This window comes from Nipponia nippon, unplaced genomic scaffold (assembly GCF_047370975.1).
Source record: "Nipponia nippon isolate SJK-2023a ecotype South Korea unplaced genomic scaffold, ASM4737097v1 scaffold_26, whole genome shotgun sequence".
Classification (NCBI taxonomy): Eukaryota; Metazoa; Chordata; class Aves; order Pelecaniformes; family Threskiornithidae; genus Nipponia; species Nipponia nippon.
This window is the reverse complement of record NW_028262343.1, coordinates 1,368,442-1,384,954: the sequence shown is the minus strand read 5'-3', so window position 1 is coordinate 1,384,954 and position 16,513 is coordinate 1,368,442. Positions and strand designations below refer to the sequence as shown.

General features: G+C 40.9%; 1 protein-coding gene across 11 annotated transcripts in view; it reads left to right on the top strand.

Annotated features, from left to right (window-relative positions):
- The window catches only part of LOC148055139 (ceramide transfer protein), an 88,282-nt gene that overhangs the window by 59,433 nt on the left and 12,336 nt on the right, over positions 1 to 16,513 (top strand). For 9 of the 11 annotated variants that reach the window (XM_087762509.1, XM_087762498.1, XM_087762499.1 and 6 more), the window contains 5 exons: positions 1,500 to 1,657; positions 8,278 to 8,370; positions 13,390 to 13,476; positions 14,477 to 14,569; positions 15,185 to 15,259. In XM_087762509.1, the coding sequence (XP_087618635.1) occupies positions 1,500 to 1,657; positions 8,278 to 8,370; positions 13,390 to 13,476; positions 14,477 to 14,569; positions 15,185 to 15,259 (506 nt within the window). The remainder of the gene's footprint in view (positions 1 to 1,499; positions 1,658 to 8,277; positions 8,371 to 13,389; positions 13,477 to 14,476; positions 14,570 to 15,184; positions 15,260 to 16,513) is intronic. The other 2 variants (XM_087762501.1, XM_087762502.1) reach the window with 1 other exon arrangement.

The following is a 16,513-nucleotide window of genomic DNA, read 5'->3' as shown; positions in this document are numbered from 1 at the left end:
AAAACTACTCCGGCTAATTGATAATGAAAGATTTATTTAACTTTACCCTTTCCTGAAGCTTTGCTTCAGAGGAGCTGTTAAGATTCTTTGGTTTCTCAAGTTCCCTTCTTGAAGTCTCTATCCAGTCCTGGAAAGACTGGAACAATCTTTTTAACTGTAGCTGAGAATCATAGAATCATTTAGGTTGGAAAAGACCTTTAAGATCATTGAGTGCAACGGTTAACCTAGCACTGCCAAGTCCACCACTAAACCATGTCCCTAACCACTACATCTACCCATCTTTTAAATACCTCCAGGGTTGGTGACTCAACCACTTCCCTGGGCTGCCTGTTCCAATGCTTGACAACCCTTTCAGTGAAGAAGTTTTTCCTAATATCCAACCTAAACTTCCCCTGGCGCAGCTTGAGGCCATTTCCTCTCGTCCTATCACTTGTTACTAGGGAGAAGAGACCAACCCCCACCTTGCTACAACCTCCTTTCACATAGTTGTAGAGAGTGATAAGGTCTCCTCTCAGCCTCCTCTTCTCCAGACTAAACAACCCCAGCTCCCTCAGCCGTTCCTCATAAGACTTGTGCTCTAGACCCTTCACCAGCTTCATTGCTCTTCTTTGGACGCGCTCCAGCACCTCGATGTCCTTCTTGTAGTGAGGGACCCAAAACTGAACACAGTACTCGAGGTGTGGCCTCACCAGTGCCAAGTACAAAGGGGCAATCACTGGGTGATAAGTCATTAACTTGCCCCATGGCATAGCAGGAGTTACTTTAACTTGCTGGGCTCAGTCAGCTTCAACATGGGTGCTACTTCTGCTTTCTAATATTTTCTGACATTAATGTGTAGTGTTTGATTTGTTATTCTGTCAGCCTACATACGAGTTTGACATAGAATAGGTACTTTTTTGTCACACATTTCAAGTGACTTGTTTAAACAACCTTAGCAACAGATGGCCTGGTTGACAGCATGAAATAGTTGTTGGAACTGCAAAACCCCACAGTACTGGGTAATTCAACACATTTGATACTTTTATATCCTACCTTTTTATGTTGAGGTTTTTAAATCTATAATTACCTGCTTAAAGCAACCTTGAAATGTTACCGTTTGGGTTTGATTGTATTTTGAAATTGTTCCTTTCTTAGTGCTGTATCAGATATGTTTTAAGGTTGCTCTGTGTTAATCAGGCCCCACTTCAAGCTGTCAAACTGCTATTGTTACAAAGTATTCCCACTGCCTCCACCCACATGATTTGCAGAGTGCAGAGTAATACAGCATTACAAGCAGACTTGAAATACGGTATAGCAAGATGAAGCTGAAGGAATGTGTTCCTCCTTTTGAATCTCTTTCCTGTGGATAGCTGAAAATTATTAGCACTTTAGATTTTTATTTTTAAATTAACTTTCTAGCCAGTCTATTTTCTTCAGACAGTTATAATATAAAGCATACATGTAAAATGCTTGTTTGAGTTAAAGGCAGCTATCAGTGAATGATTCATATTTGTTTTTAGTGTTTCCACATGTGACACCCAAAGGAATTAATGGCATAGACTTTAAAGGAGAAGCTATAACTTTCAAGGCAACTACTGCTGGAATCCTTGCTACACTCTCTCATTGTATTGAACTCATGGTAAAACGTGAAGAAAGCTGGCAAAAAAGACTAGATAAGGTAAGATCATTTTCCTTTTACTTTTGTTGAAAAAATTGTTTCTTTAGCTTGAAATTGAAATTTCAAATTAGCTGTTTTAACTTTTTAATTCCAGGTATTGCTTTTATTTTTATGTACAGCATTTATTAATTTTAGGTGCTTTCATTATTTATTACTCCTATAAAATGTTAAAACCTCATCCTGACTGTTGGTGATACAGTAGCATTATTCATCATATTCTTTCTTTTCCCTGCCCTTGTTCAGATAGTATTCCTATATTAGAATCATAGAACCCTTTAGGTTGGAAAAGACCTTCAAGATCATCAGGTCCAACCGTTAACCTAGCACTGCCAAGTCCACCACTAAACCATGTCCCTAAGTGCCACATCTACACATCTTTTAAATACCTCCAGGGATGGAGACTCAAACACTTCCCTGGGCAGCCTGTTCCAATGCCTGACTACTCTTTCGGTGAAGAAATTTTTCCTAATATCCAATCTAAACCTCTCCTGGCACAACTTGAGGCTGTTTCCTCTCATCCTTTCACTTGGTACTTCGGAGAAGAGACTGAACCCCACCTCCCTACAACCTCCTTTCAGGTAGTTGTAGAGAGCGATAAGATCTCCCCTCAGCCTCTTCCAGGCTAAACAACCCCAGTTCCTTTAGCCGCTCCTCATAAGACTTGTTCTCTAGACCCTTCACCAGCCTCATTGCCCTTCTTTGGACATGATCCAGCACCTCGATGTCCTTCTTGTAGTGAGGGGCCCAAAACTGAACACAGTATTCGAGGTGTGGCCTCACCAGTGCTGAGTACAAGGGGGCAATCACTTCCCTGGTCCTGCTGGCCACACTATTCCTGATACAAGCCAGGATGCCATTGGCCCTCTTGGCCACCTGAGCACACTGTTGGCTCATGTTCAGCCGGCTGTCGACCAACACCCCCAGGTCCTTTTCTGCCAGGCAGCTCTCCAGCTACTCCTCCCCAAGCCTGTAGTGCTGCATGGGGTTGCTGTGACCCAAGTGCAGGACCCAGCACTTAGCCATACCCTCATACAGTTGGCCTCAGCCCATCGATCCAGCCTGTCCAGATCCCTCTGTAGGGCCTTCCTACCCTCCAGCAGATCAACACTCTCGCCCCAACTTGGTGTCATCTGCAAACTTACTGAGGGTGCACTTGATCCCCTCGTCCAGATCATTGATAAAGATTCTAAACAGAACTGGCCCCAATACTGAGCTCTGGGGAACACCACTCATGACCGGCCGCCAACTGGATTTAACTCCATTCACCACCACTTTTTGGGCCCAGCCATCCAGCCAGATTTTTACCCAGCGAAGAGTACACTCGTCCAGGCCATGAGCAACCAGTTTCTCCAGGAGAATGCTGTGGGAAACGGTGTCAAAGGCTTTACTAAAGTCCAGGTAGACAACATCCACAGCCTTCCCCTCATCCACTAAGTGGGTCACGTTGTCATAGAAGGAGACCAGGTTAGTCAAGCAGGACCTGTCTTTCATAAACCCATGCTGACTAGGCCCGATACTCTGGTTGTCCTGTACGTGCCTTGTGATGGCACTCAAAATGATCTGCTCCATAACCTTCCCTGGCACCAAGGTCAGGCTGACAGGCCTGTACTTCCCCAGATCCTCCTTCCAAACCTTCTTGTAGATGGGCATCACATTTGCTAATTTCCAGTCAACTGGGACCTCCCCGGTTAGCCAGGACTGCTGATAGATGATGGAAAATGGCTTGGTGAGCACCTCTGCCAGCTCCCTCAGTACCCTTGGGTGGATCCCATCTGGCCCCATAGACTTGTGTGGGTCTAAGTGGTGTAGCAGGTCACTAACCATTTCCCCTTGGATTATGGGGGCTTCATTCTGCTCCCTTTCTCTGTCTTCCAGCTCAGGGGGCTGGGTACCCCCAGAACAATCGGTCTGACTATTAAAGACTGAGTCAAAGAGGGCATTAAGTACCTCAGCCTTTTCCTCATCCTTTTTCACTATGTTTCCCCCCGCATCCAATAAAGGATGGAGATTCTCCTTAGCCCTCCTTTTGTTGCTAATGTATTTATAGAAACATTTTTTATTGTCTTTTACAGCAGAAGCCAGATTAAGTTCGATTTGGGCTTTGGCCCTCCTAATTTTCTCCTTGCATAACCTCACGACATCCTTGTAGTCCTCCTGAGTGGCCTGCCCCTTCTTCAAAGGTCGTAAACTCTCCTTTTTTTCCTGAGTTCCAGCCAAAGCTCTCTGTTCAGCCAGGCCAGTCTTCTTCCCCACCGGCTTGTCTTTTGGCACATGGGGACGGCCTGTCCTGTGCCTTTAAGATTTCCTTCTTGAAGAACATCCAGCCTTCCTGGACTCCTTTGCCCTTCAGGACTGCCTCCCAAGGGACTCTCTCAACCAGGCTCCTGAACTTTTTTTTTTTTTTTTTATATCTATAAAGAGCCTGATAGTATTCTACAGTAATAAGTGTATTGTTTGCAGCCTTCTATAAAGAGATCTAATTATCCATGCTTGCAAAATTATGTGCAAATCTCTGAAATGTTTAATAGTTATAAGAGATGGTTACAGTACTGAGGAGAACAACCAGTTCTAACTTCAGAGGTCTGAGATACAATTATTTCACTTACCTTTAGGAGATTGAAGAGATTAATTTAAGTCATGTTTTATACCAATTGGTTAATTTTTTAGGGGTGTGTGTGGTATTATAATATCTGTTATTCTAATGGCAGTGATAGTTCATGGTACTCAACCACTACAGCAACTCAAAAGGGTCAGTGTGTTCTCTCTTCAGATGAGATGTGCTAGAAGCATGGCTAGGTTATACTTCAGGCTTTGATTTCTAGAATCCTGCCATCACTGGCTGGTGTCCTGTATAGTCATTTAGCCGTTGTTGTCTTGTTTTTAATTTAACATGTTTCCATATGGTGTATATCACACTTCAAGTCTTACTCCATATGTGTTAGTGGTACACAATTCAAAGAATGAAGTCATTCAGACAGAATGCATCCACGTTTGAATCCTTGCCCCTGTCTCCTGGCTCTTCTTTGTCCATATGTCAAAGGCCTGGTTCTATCTAACTGTATTGCAACTTCTGTCAACACTTAATTTATTATTGTTTCATCTAGGTAGTTGGAGGAATTATAGCAGACCTAAGACTTGAAGCTTGTTCATAGGATCATAGGGTAATTCAGGTTGGAAGAGACCTCAAGAGGTCTCTACTCCAACCTCCTGCTTAAAGGAAGTACAGTTTGAGATCAGACTGGGTTGCTCAGGGCTTTATCAAGTCTGGTTTCAAGTCTTCAAGGCTGGAGACCGCACAGCCGTTCTGGGCAGCCTTTCACAGAGGCGCCACACATGTGGCGGATGGGCTCAGCTGTGTCCTGTGGGGGGTTTGTTTTGGAGCTGGCTGGAACCAGCTGTGTCTGACACAGGGCAGCCCCTGGCCGCCTCCCACAGAGGCCACTCCTGCAGCCCCCCACAACCAACGCCTTGACACCTACACCCTGCACAAGAATTTAAAGACAGTAGCTGACTGTATTCAGACCTTTGCTAACACTATTTATTCCACTTCAGTTGTAGGGCTTCTTTTGTTGTTTTTCTTACCTTGTTGTTTTAGTGGCTAAACATGGCTCTGTAAAAGTCTCTTCTATAACTATGGGCTTGAGCAAAAAAACCATTGCCTTGTCATCTGATAAATAGATGTAGGAGGAGAATGATGTTAATCTCTGTACTCTTGGTTTCTTGCATAGATGCTTACGCTGCTCTGAAAACAAAGTAAATATTGGGAGATGATAAAGTTCAGAATATCTTCTTTGAGAGATTAGAGGGGAAAATTATATGAAATTGGGCAGCCATTTGTGTTTGCTCTAGCTGGGGGGGGTTTAAAGCTCTTGTAAGTCTGTCCAGTGTCTGTAAAAGACTAGCTAGAAGAACTGAAAGGTGCAGTGTCAAATTTGTCCTTTGTATACCAGCAGAATAACTCTGCAGGCTCTGTGCTGTGCAGGTTTGTCACAGGAAGAACAGGATCTCTGTCAGTGGCTAAAAGCAATGAGTGTTTTACAAGTAGTGTAAGTACCGTTGTAATCCAGCTTGTTCTCCTTCCCTCTCCAGCCTCCTCACTCCACTAGCTTCAGAACCACGTTTTACTTGACAGCAAAACATAAATGTGATTAGTGAGAGTCCTGCTACTTCACAAAACTATGCAGCCTTCATCTTGTAGAGGGCCAGTTTAGCCTAAAGATGCAAGAGAGATTTGTCTGCTGAACTTGAAGCAAATATATTTCAAAATTATAGCTGTCCTAAAATATTTCTAATACTAAAAAGCTCAAGTTCATCAGAACTTGTTGAATCTGCAGCTGACTACAATTTGACTTGAATACAGTGTTATGAAGTGAATATCTTTCTCTAGAAACCCTGTTTTTTAAATAAATGAAAGGTTTTTAAGTTACATTCTGAAAGTTGGAAACTTTATTTTTAAACCTTTGAAAGCAAGAAATCATTATAAAAACATCTTTTAATTTTGAAGGAGTCGACTGCTAAAAAGTGCACTTAGTGATTGTAATTTTAGAATTCTATATTTAGTTTTGTTTCTGTTACCAAAACAGTCAGACAGCCAGAATAAAATTAATACAAAACCATGTAATGTTATCTAAGGTAATTGTACTTACAGCTTTGCTTTTGACCTTTTATTCTTAGCTGTTAAGATCTTGAGCTTGACTTTTTTATTTTTCCAGTGCAGTATATTTTTCAGTATGAGCCTCTTGAATGTATTTTTAAAATAGTCTTTTTTTAAAGAAAATGGATAAACGGGGAAAGGATTTAATCTCTAGTATTTGGTCCATTGTTTTATTTGCAACAAAATCCTTGTGATGGTGCTTTTCTTGTCTTGACTGCAGCAACATTTTTCTATTCTTGTTTCATTTGGTCTTAATAATTGGTATTAATGTGCAAACTTATCTTCTGAATGTTAAATTTAATCATAGAATCATAGAATCATAGAATCGTTAAGGTTGGAAAAGACCCTTAAGATCATCGAGTCCAACTGTTAACCCATCACTGCCAAGTCCACCACTAAACCATGTCCTCAAGCACCACGTCTACCCGTCTTTTAAATACCTCCAGGTATACCCAACATGTTTGGGTAGTTTATTTTGTTCACCTTTCACAATTGTAACTTAAATGTCTCATTAAATTTTACAGAGTTTTAATACACCAGTAATTTTTCTGCTGTGCAATCAAACAATTTCCCAATTTCTGCCTTATTTAATGTTGTTGCCAAGAGAAGCTGGCAGATTTGGAGAGTTGTCTTTTGACACATGTGAATTATCACTAATTTGCAGATTGAAGTACAGAAAGTGTGGGGATTGGGGGGGGAATTGTTTTTTGGTTTTGGGGTTTTTTTTTGTTTTGTTTTTTTCTGTTTTTCATTCCAAGTGTTCTGGTAAAACTTCTGTGCTTTCTCTCAATGACTTACATTCAAGTCATGCTTTATGCATCTTCAGGACTCTCCAGTTACTTTCAAAATAGGTAAACTTGCAAAATTTTGTGAAACCTAAGTGTTAGCAGTTATCGCCTGTTTGTGATAGTTTCAGGAAGGGAAAAGCCTACATTCACAGATAAAGGCAATACTGTCTTCATCTAAGTGCTGCTTTTTTCCTAAGAATTTTCCTGTGGAAAACTATGCTATGTTGTTTTGCATCAAAACTGTTGCTTTACTTTTCAAACTTTTCTTTAGAAACTGGAAAGTATGTGTTCCAGAGTGAACATTACCACCAAATTCACAGTTGGTAAACTCAGCCTTTCAGTGTTGTTAAGGGTTTTCCACCAAATCATTAAAGTTCAAATTGGGTTGCTGAATAATTATACTCATATCTGCAAGAAGTAGTGTGTGGTGTCCAGTTGCCGAAAGGGAACAGAGAAACATCTTATGTACTAAAGCTGAATTCTGCAAGAATTTCAGAAGTGTTTATAGCGCTTTCTCTGGGAATATCTGGCAGTATGTAGAATTTGCAGAGGAAATACTAGGCTTAATCTGATTCCAGCATTACTACTTCTTTATTCAAAATATACAATGACATAGACATCATTAGTGGCTCTAGTACAGTCACACACCTATTATGGGAGAATGATCTTGAGTTGTTAGTCTCTGCATGGAGTTCACAAAATGATTCTCGTGGATCCTATGCCAGCTAATTATAGATACAAGCTTACATGCTATGATTCACTAGTATCTCACCCCATTCAACAAGTTAGCTTTCTACCAGTCTTACTTTTCACCCTTTGTTATCACTGCCCAAGCATCTGTGTCAAGGAGTTTATATAAACTGTCAGATACCAAGTCTGACCCTCAACAAACCAGGAATAGCTATGCTTAAACTAGATATCAGATTTTGCTTGCTGATCTAGTTTCTTCCACATGACTTAAAGAAGGTATGCTCAAGGTAGCTAGCTCCCCAAGCTTTGTATTATATATGCATGTATATGGGCACATATAATGCATGCATGCAAATAAAATCAAAATCAGCAGCTTTGCAATTGTTACTTGGGAAAAACCCCTATACTGGTCATTCCATTTACTGGCATGCTGACTATTATCAGCCAATTCATTCTTGCTGCATCAAATTGATCATGTAATTTTACAGGAGACAGAGAAAAGGAGAAGAATTGAAGAAGCATACAAAAATGCTGTGACAGAACTGAAGAAAAAGTCCCACTTTGGAGGGCCAGACTACGAGGTACAAATTCTGCTTCTGAAATTTTTAAAAATGCTAAGGCTTTTAAAGATTGGTTTGTTTCTCAAAGGAGAGAGAGAGAGAGTGTGTGTAAATCAAGGTCTTTGGCTGTGCAAGCATGTACATGCCACTTTTCTTATCCTGCCTTGGAAACTGAAACTGAATGAAGAATCTAAATCCTTAATTTTTTGAGAATAGAAGTCTGTCTTCACCTCGGGTTTCCTTTCCTTTAAACTAGATTCAGCGGGGGGAGGGGATGTACTTCAGAGGAACAGGGAAAAATGAGGGAACACCTCAGGAGGCAGCAGGGAAACGCCTGTAAATCATCCCAAAGGAACTAGTGAAGGCTCCTCCCAAAAGGTGACAAGGCTGGCAGCCCAGCTGAAGTGCCTCTACACTAATGCACTGTCCTGGTTTAACCCCAGCCAGCAACTATGCACCACACAGCCGCTCGCTCACTCCCCCCCCAGTGGGGTGAGCGAGAGAACTGGAAGGGTGAAAGTCAGAAAACTCATGGGTTGAGATAAGAACAGTTTAATAATTGAAGTAAAATGAAATAGAATGGTAGTAGTAGTAGTAATAATAATAATATAATACAATAATAATATACAAAGCAAGTGATACACTGTGCAATTGCTCACCACCCACTGACTGATGCCCAGCCCGTTCCCGAGCAGCGATTGCTTCCCCCCCGGCCAACTCGCCCCAGTTATATACTGAGCATGACATCATACGGTATGGAATAGCCCTTTGGCCAGTCTGGGTCAGCTGTCCTGGCTGTGCCCCCTCCCAACTTCTTGTGCGCCGGGCAGAGCATGGGAAGCTGAAAAGTCCTTGACTGGTGTAAGCACTACTTAGCAACAACTAAAACATCAGTGTGTTATCAACATTATTCTCATCCTAAATCCAAAACACAGCCCTATACCAGCTACTAAGAAGAAAATTAACTCTATCCCAGCTGAAACCAGGACATGCACACAGCATGGATAACAAGCAAGAGGAGTTGGAGACCATGGTGCAATCAGATAACTATGACCTGATTGCTGTCACAGAAACATGGTGGGATGATTCACACAACTGGAACACAGCAATCGAAGACTACAAGCTATTCAGAAGAGACAGACTGGGAAGGAGGGGAGAGGGTGTTGCCCTGTATGGATAGACTCCGAAGAGCTGCCTCTGAGAACCAACCATGAGCTAGTTGAGAGCTTGTGGGTAAAACTTAAGGATCAGACCAATAAAGGTCACCTTGTGGTTGGGGTCTACTATAGACTGCCTGATCAAGAGGAGCCTGTTGATGAGGCCTTCTTGCTTCAGATGCAGGAAGCATCGTGCTTGCCGGCACTCATCCTGATGGGTAATTTCAACCACCCAGATATCTGCTGGGAAAGCGATACAGCAGGCTGCAAGCAATCCAGGAGACTCCTGGAGTCTGCTGAAGATAACTTTCTGGTCCAGGCATTAGACAAACCAACCAGAGAAGAAGCATTGCTGGACCTGGTACTCACCAATGCAGAGGAACTCATTAAAGAGGTGAAGATTGGAGGTAGTTTAGGCTGTAGCAACCACGCCCTGGTTCAGTTCGTGATCTCAAGAAACATGGGCCTGGCAAAGAGCAAAGTCAGGACCCTGAACCTTAGAAAAGCAAACTTTCAGCTGTTCAAAGATTTAGTGGATGAGATCCCCTGGGAAACTGTCCTTAAGGACAAAGGAACGGAACAGAGCTGGCAACTCTTTAAGGACACTTTTCTTAGAGCGCAAGAGCTCTCCATCCCCCTATGTAAGAAATCAGGCAGGGCAAGAAGGAAACTGGTGTGGCTGAGCAAGGACCTCCTCCTCAATCTAAGGCGTAAGAAGGAAATGCACAGCCAGTGGAAGCAGGGACACGTAGCCTGGGGAGAGTACAGGGAAATGGCTAGGACATGTAGGGATGGGATCAGGAAGGCCAAGGCACAGATGGAACAGAAATTGGCAAGGGATGTGAAGAATAATAAAAAGGGGTTTTATAAGTACATTAGTCAGAAAAGAAAGGCCAAGGACAGTGTCCCCCCTCTGATAAACATGAATGGGGAACTGGTGACAACGGATATGGAGAAGGCTGAGGTGCTCAACAAGTTCTTCATCTCAGTCTTCACTGGCAGCCAGGCTTCCTGCACCTACCAAGTACCGGAACCTCTAGGAGAGGGCTGGGGGAGCGAAGGCCCTCCCACTGTAAGTTCGAGACCACCTGATAAAACTAAACAAACAGAAGTCTATGGGACCTGATGACATACATCCCAGGGTCCTGAGGGAACTGGCTGATGTAGTTGCAAGACCACTCTCCATCATATTTGAAAAGTCATGGCGGTCAGGTGAGGTCCCCAGTGACTGGAAAAAGAGTAACATCACCTCTATTCTTAAAAAGAGTAGGAAGGAGGACCCGGGGAATTACAGACCGGTGAGCCTCACCTCTGTGCCTGGGAAGATCATGGAACGGATCCTCATGGAAGCAATGTTAAGGCACATGCAAGACAAGCAGGTGATCCGAGTAAGCCAGCACGGATTCACTAAGGGCAAATCATGCCTGACCAATCTGGTGGCCTTCTATGATGGAGTGACTGCAACAGTCAATAAGAGAAGACCGATCGATGTCATCTACCTAGACTTCTGTAAAGCCTTTGACACAGTCCCACACGACATCCTTATTTCTAAATTAGAGAGATATGGATTTGAAGGATGAACTATTCGATGGATAAGAAATTGGCTGGATGGACGCATTCAGAGAGTTGTGGTCAGTGGCTCTATGTCCAGGTGGAGACTGGTGACGAGTGGTGTCCCTCAGGGCTCTGTCTTGGGACCGGTGCTTATCAATATCTTTATCAATGACATAGTGACATCGAGTGCACCGTCAGCAAGTTTGCGGATGACACGGAGCTGAGCGGTGCAGTTGACACACCTGAAGGACGGGATGCCATGCAGGGGGACCTGGACAAGCTTGAGAAGTGGGCCCATATGAACTGAATGAGGTTCAACAAGTCCAAGTGTAAGGTCCTGCACCTGGGTCGAGGAAATCCCAGACATGAGTACAGACTGGGAGAAGAACTCATTGAGAGCAGCCACGCAGAGAAGACTTGGGGGTCCTGGCGGACAAAAAGCTGGATATGAGCCAGCAATGTGCACTAGCAGCCCAGAAAGCCAACTGTATCCTGGGCTGCATCAGAAGAGGTGTGGCCAGCAGGTCGAGGGAGGTGATTCTGCCCCTCTACTCTGCCCTCGTGAGACCCCACCTAGAGTACTGCATCCAGCTCTGGAGCCCTCAACATAAGAAAGATGTGGACCTTTTAGAACGGATCCAGAGGAGGGCCACTAAGATGATCAGAGGGCTGGAGCACCTCTGCTATGAAGACAGGCTGAGAGAGTTGGGCTTGTTCAGCCTGGAGAAGAGAAGGCTCCGGGGAGACCTTATTGCAGCCTTCCAATACTTAAAGGGGCTTATATAAAAGAGGGGGAGAGACTCTTTATAAGGGCAGATAGTGATAGGACAAGGGGGAATGGTTTCAAACTGAAAGAGGGGAGATTTAGATTAGATGTTAGGAAAAAATTCTTTACTCAGAGAGTGGTGAGGCACTGGAACAGGTTGCCCAGAGAGGTTGTGGACGCCCCGTCCCTGGCAGCGTTCAACGCCAGGTTGGATGGGGCCCTGAGCAACCTGATCTAGTGAAAGATGTCCCTGCCCATGGCAGGGGGGGCTGGAGTTAGATGATCTTTAAGGTCCCTTCCAGCCCAAGCCATTCTATGATTCTATGATTCTATGATTATTCTGCTTTTGTCTAAAGCATTTTGCTTACAGATATTTCTGCTTTTTTATTATTTTTCTTGTACATTTGATACTGTTCATATGCAAGTTTTGTACTCTTACTTTTTAATGAGTCAGCTGTATAGATATGTAATGCAAATATGAAAACCCTGACTGCAAAGGCAGTCCTAGAATCTGAAGTTTAACTTGAATTGTTTTTTAATTTGTCACTGCCACTTGAAATGTGTTGATAAATTCAATGATTTTAGGTTCTGCTTCATCTGTTAAATTGCATGTTTTAGCAGCTTCCTCCTCTGTTTGGTTATTTAGTCAAATTCTAAGGCTCTTAAACTACTTTCTGAAGAATAATGTAAGCTAATGCACCTATAATGCAGTTTGGATAATTTTTAAGAACTTGACCCTTTCATTTACGTTAATCAAGCAGATTTCTACTTATAAATCATAGCCTGAGAAATATGTTGGAATATTTAAAAGATACTTGAGCTTAGGTTCTCCATTGTGACTGAGGCACTGTAAAAGAAAAAGATGGATAGGAAGTTGGACTTTGTCTACCTGGTTATGAACCCAGCTGCTTCTCCCAGATATCCCTGTTGTAAAGTAGGTTTTTGAAATTTGCTGGACCAGTTTGTTTTACAATACAATAAAAGCAGTAAACCTAGTTTTCTTAAATTACCATTTTACTTAGCGGACACAAGTTTTTAATAGTTGACTCAACTCTACCTGCTGTTTATTGTTAAACTGTTCTTTCCAAGAATTTTCGATAGTGATCCCTAGGATTTTGTCTTGTCTTGTTGTGCTTTGAGCACATAGCTGAAATCTACCCTAAGGCACTGGAATACTTGGAAGGAGTCTAACTATACAATTATGTTAATGTTTACTTTACTGACACACTGTAAACATTTTTAAGAGAAGATATATGTTAATTAAAACCTAAATCTGATGTCAAAGCATATTGACACTGTTACTCAGTCTTCAGTTTCCTGTTTTTTTGCTTGTTTATAAAACTACCCCTAAATTGTAGTTAAAGGAAATAACGTCCTTTAACAAGTAGGGTTTTCAGATTAATTGTAATCTAAGAATATTGGTGAAAATATTTGAGGTCTATGGAAGAAATTTCCTTCTGTCAGTTATATGCATAATATATAAATATCTATTTCTAATATTAAACTTAAGTGGAGCTCTCGTGTCTCCAAAATTTTGAACTAGTTTTGTTTCTTATGCTCTAGGAGGGTCCTAATAGTCTGATTAATGAAGAAGAATTCTTTGATGCTGTTGAAGCTGCTCTCGATAGACAGGATAAAATGGAAGAACAGGTATTGATACTTGAAAAATGTGTTAATGATGGGCACTTCATGGAAGACTTCTGTGACTTACTCAGTCCTGGGGTGCATGTCCTGAAACTCTAGATATTTTATACTGACACTTATAAGTGGAATTCACTTCTTAATATTTGTACAGTTAAATATCATTGCTTAACACTAATTTTGAGAAAGTGACTTCACAGCTTGCATAGAAAAGGATAGTATAAGTGTTAAGCTAATTGAATGTCTCTGGTTTCTAATTCCTAAATAAGTGTATTAGTCCTGTATAAAGCTTATCTTTATATGTAACTGATGCCCTGTGCAAATAAGAATATCAAATACTGCATCTATTTTTCAAAACCTAATTATTGCTCTGAAGTTTCTTTTGACTGTAGCAGTATGTGAAATAGGAAAGACATAGTTCTGTTGGTGTTTGTTTTTATAAAAAAATTGTGTAGGCTCTGCTATTTCTCTAACTTGTTTCTTGAATACACTTCAGTGATAAGGATCAAAAAGGGATAAGATGCATGTGATGAAATATATAGAATATGAGAACATATAGTAGTGTATAAAATGAGAGGGAATAACAAAGTGGTGCCTCCTTTGTCTTAAAAGTGTTTAGGCTTATGAATATAGTGAATACAATTACTTGGTTAAGAATTATAAGACTTTCTAGTGGACTATAGTACCCAACAGAGTTTATCTATGTTGGGGTCTCTTAGTGGAGAGTAAAAGTTTTGAGTTACTGTTGTACTACTACATGGATGCAACATCCTTAATGCTGCCAATCTATTTTGCTTAACCTGGAAATGCGCCTTGAAGTATAGATGAATGGGTAATTCAGTCTCCAGGCCCATTCACTTCCTGAGAACTCCAGCAGGATGACAACTTCATATCTGTCATGGAAAGCGTTAGTTGTTGTAGCCACTATATAGATTGAGGATGCCTCACTCCGTTTCATAGTCCACCCAGTAGCAGCTGACTACCAATAATTAAACCTATTTTGTTGCAGTCCCAAAGTGAAAAGGTCAGATTACACTGGCCAGCATCCTTACCTTCTGGAGATGCATATTCTACTGTGGGGACTCATAGATTTGTCCAAAAGGTAAGATATTTCTCATGATCTCCTCTGAATAATGGGCTGGCTTATATTTCTATATAATATTTTATATGGATAGGTAAGACTGGTTTTTTTATTATTATTATTTTATTATTTTTTTAGGTGTTTCTAGTATAACTTTCAATGGTTTACTCATTTTCAATTGAAGTAGCTGGAATTGGAGAAGGACTGTTTTCTGTCTTGGCTCAAAAAAATACTGATTTCAGTATCTATTTAGAATACTCTTGACTTGTATCAAGCTTGTCAGTTAGAGATGATATTAAAGGAAAAAAAAATCCCAACTTGCTAACCTTAGTGTTTTTAAGATACCTTCACCAAAATTCATTTAATTGATTTAAAAAAAAATTAAAAAATCCAGTCTCTTGTATTCGGATCAGTTGACTTTTTTTAGTGTTACTGGAAACACAATGCTCTTCTTAGGGCTACACTGGGAGCATAATACATAATATGTGCATGAAATCAGCATTCACTGCCGTGCTTGTTGCTTATGGTGCTTTTGTTTTCCTTTTCTTCATTATCTTGTGCTTGCAAGTTGGTACTGAATGCTCTGTTGTGCCTTTGTTCTGATTACTTGGTTTTTTCTTTGTCTGTCTCTGGTAGCCCTATAGTCGCTCTTCCTCCATGTCTTCCATTGATCTAGTCAGTCCCTCTGATGTTCACAGATTCAGCGCCCAGGTACTGTATTAATGTGTAGAGTGGGGGTTGCATATCTTTGCCATATTTCATCCTCTTCTCTAGAACCTGTTTTTTTTTGTTACATAAATCACTTCCTTCTTTAAACTAGTATGTTGAGATAAAAAAAAAAGTTGTTCTCTATTCCTATACTAAATGGTTGTCTTTTTACGTTCTGCTTGCATGCATATCACTTGTGCAGAGGCCCAAATCTTGTGAAACTGATGGATTGATTTCAGTAGCTTTAATAAAAATGCCTACAACTTGAAAATTTTGCATTTCTGATTATAATAAAAATAATAAAATAACACCTGTTTTGTGTGGGCTGGAGATGGTCTTTGCTTCAAATTGAATAATTTTTCTTGCTTTTAAATCAAAGGTTTAATTTTGTCTTTAAAATTTGTTTGTCACTTGTAATGACATTAAGATACTAAATGTTAAGGTTCTCTATTATCATTTTTTACCTCTACAACTAGTTTTATTACTGAAAGGTCATAAAGTATGTTGTTAACAAATGACATTGTGGGTATGAGAATTTTTACTGAAGAGTTCCAATATATTCAATTATCCTTCAGAAAATGTCTGACATCCTGAATATGTGAATGTAGTCGTAGCGACATATTCCAGTAATGTACAAAATTACTCTAGGTGCTTGCTCTGAAGATCGTAGTTTAGAGTTGAATTAGATAAGTGAGTTCATGTGTTTGGTCTTTATTCTCAAAAAAAATTTGTTCAGACATAGCATTCATGCCATTAGTTTCCTTCTGCTGTGGTCCATATATGATTGTGGATATGGGGCTTCCTTCTGGGATCTGTTGTTTTGGGGTTTGTTTGTTTTTTTAATTATTAACTAACACTGCAAACAGCCTGCTTTTTCAAATAGAAGGAATGGATTTTCTTTTGATTAACAGAGCCTGGAATCATACTACCTGCAGACCTTACCACCAGCTTTGTGAGCAGAACCCTAACACTTAAGGACTTAATTATTGGACTGAAATCCCAACACTTGCCTCGACCTATTGCAGTCAGTTAATTTCTGGAATTTGAACTTTCGCAAGGGGAAAAAGTATGCAGGTCATATTGCATGACACTGATAGGCTCATCTACTGGTACTCCAGTAGTCACATTAGTAACTCAAGTTTGGTTTTGTTTGGGAGGAGGGGGGAAATCAAGTAATAGAAAGCAAGTTTAATTCCAAAGATAGAATTGGTTGTCTATCAGGCTATGGGTACATGGCCAGTTCAATGTAAGGGAAAC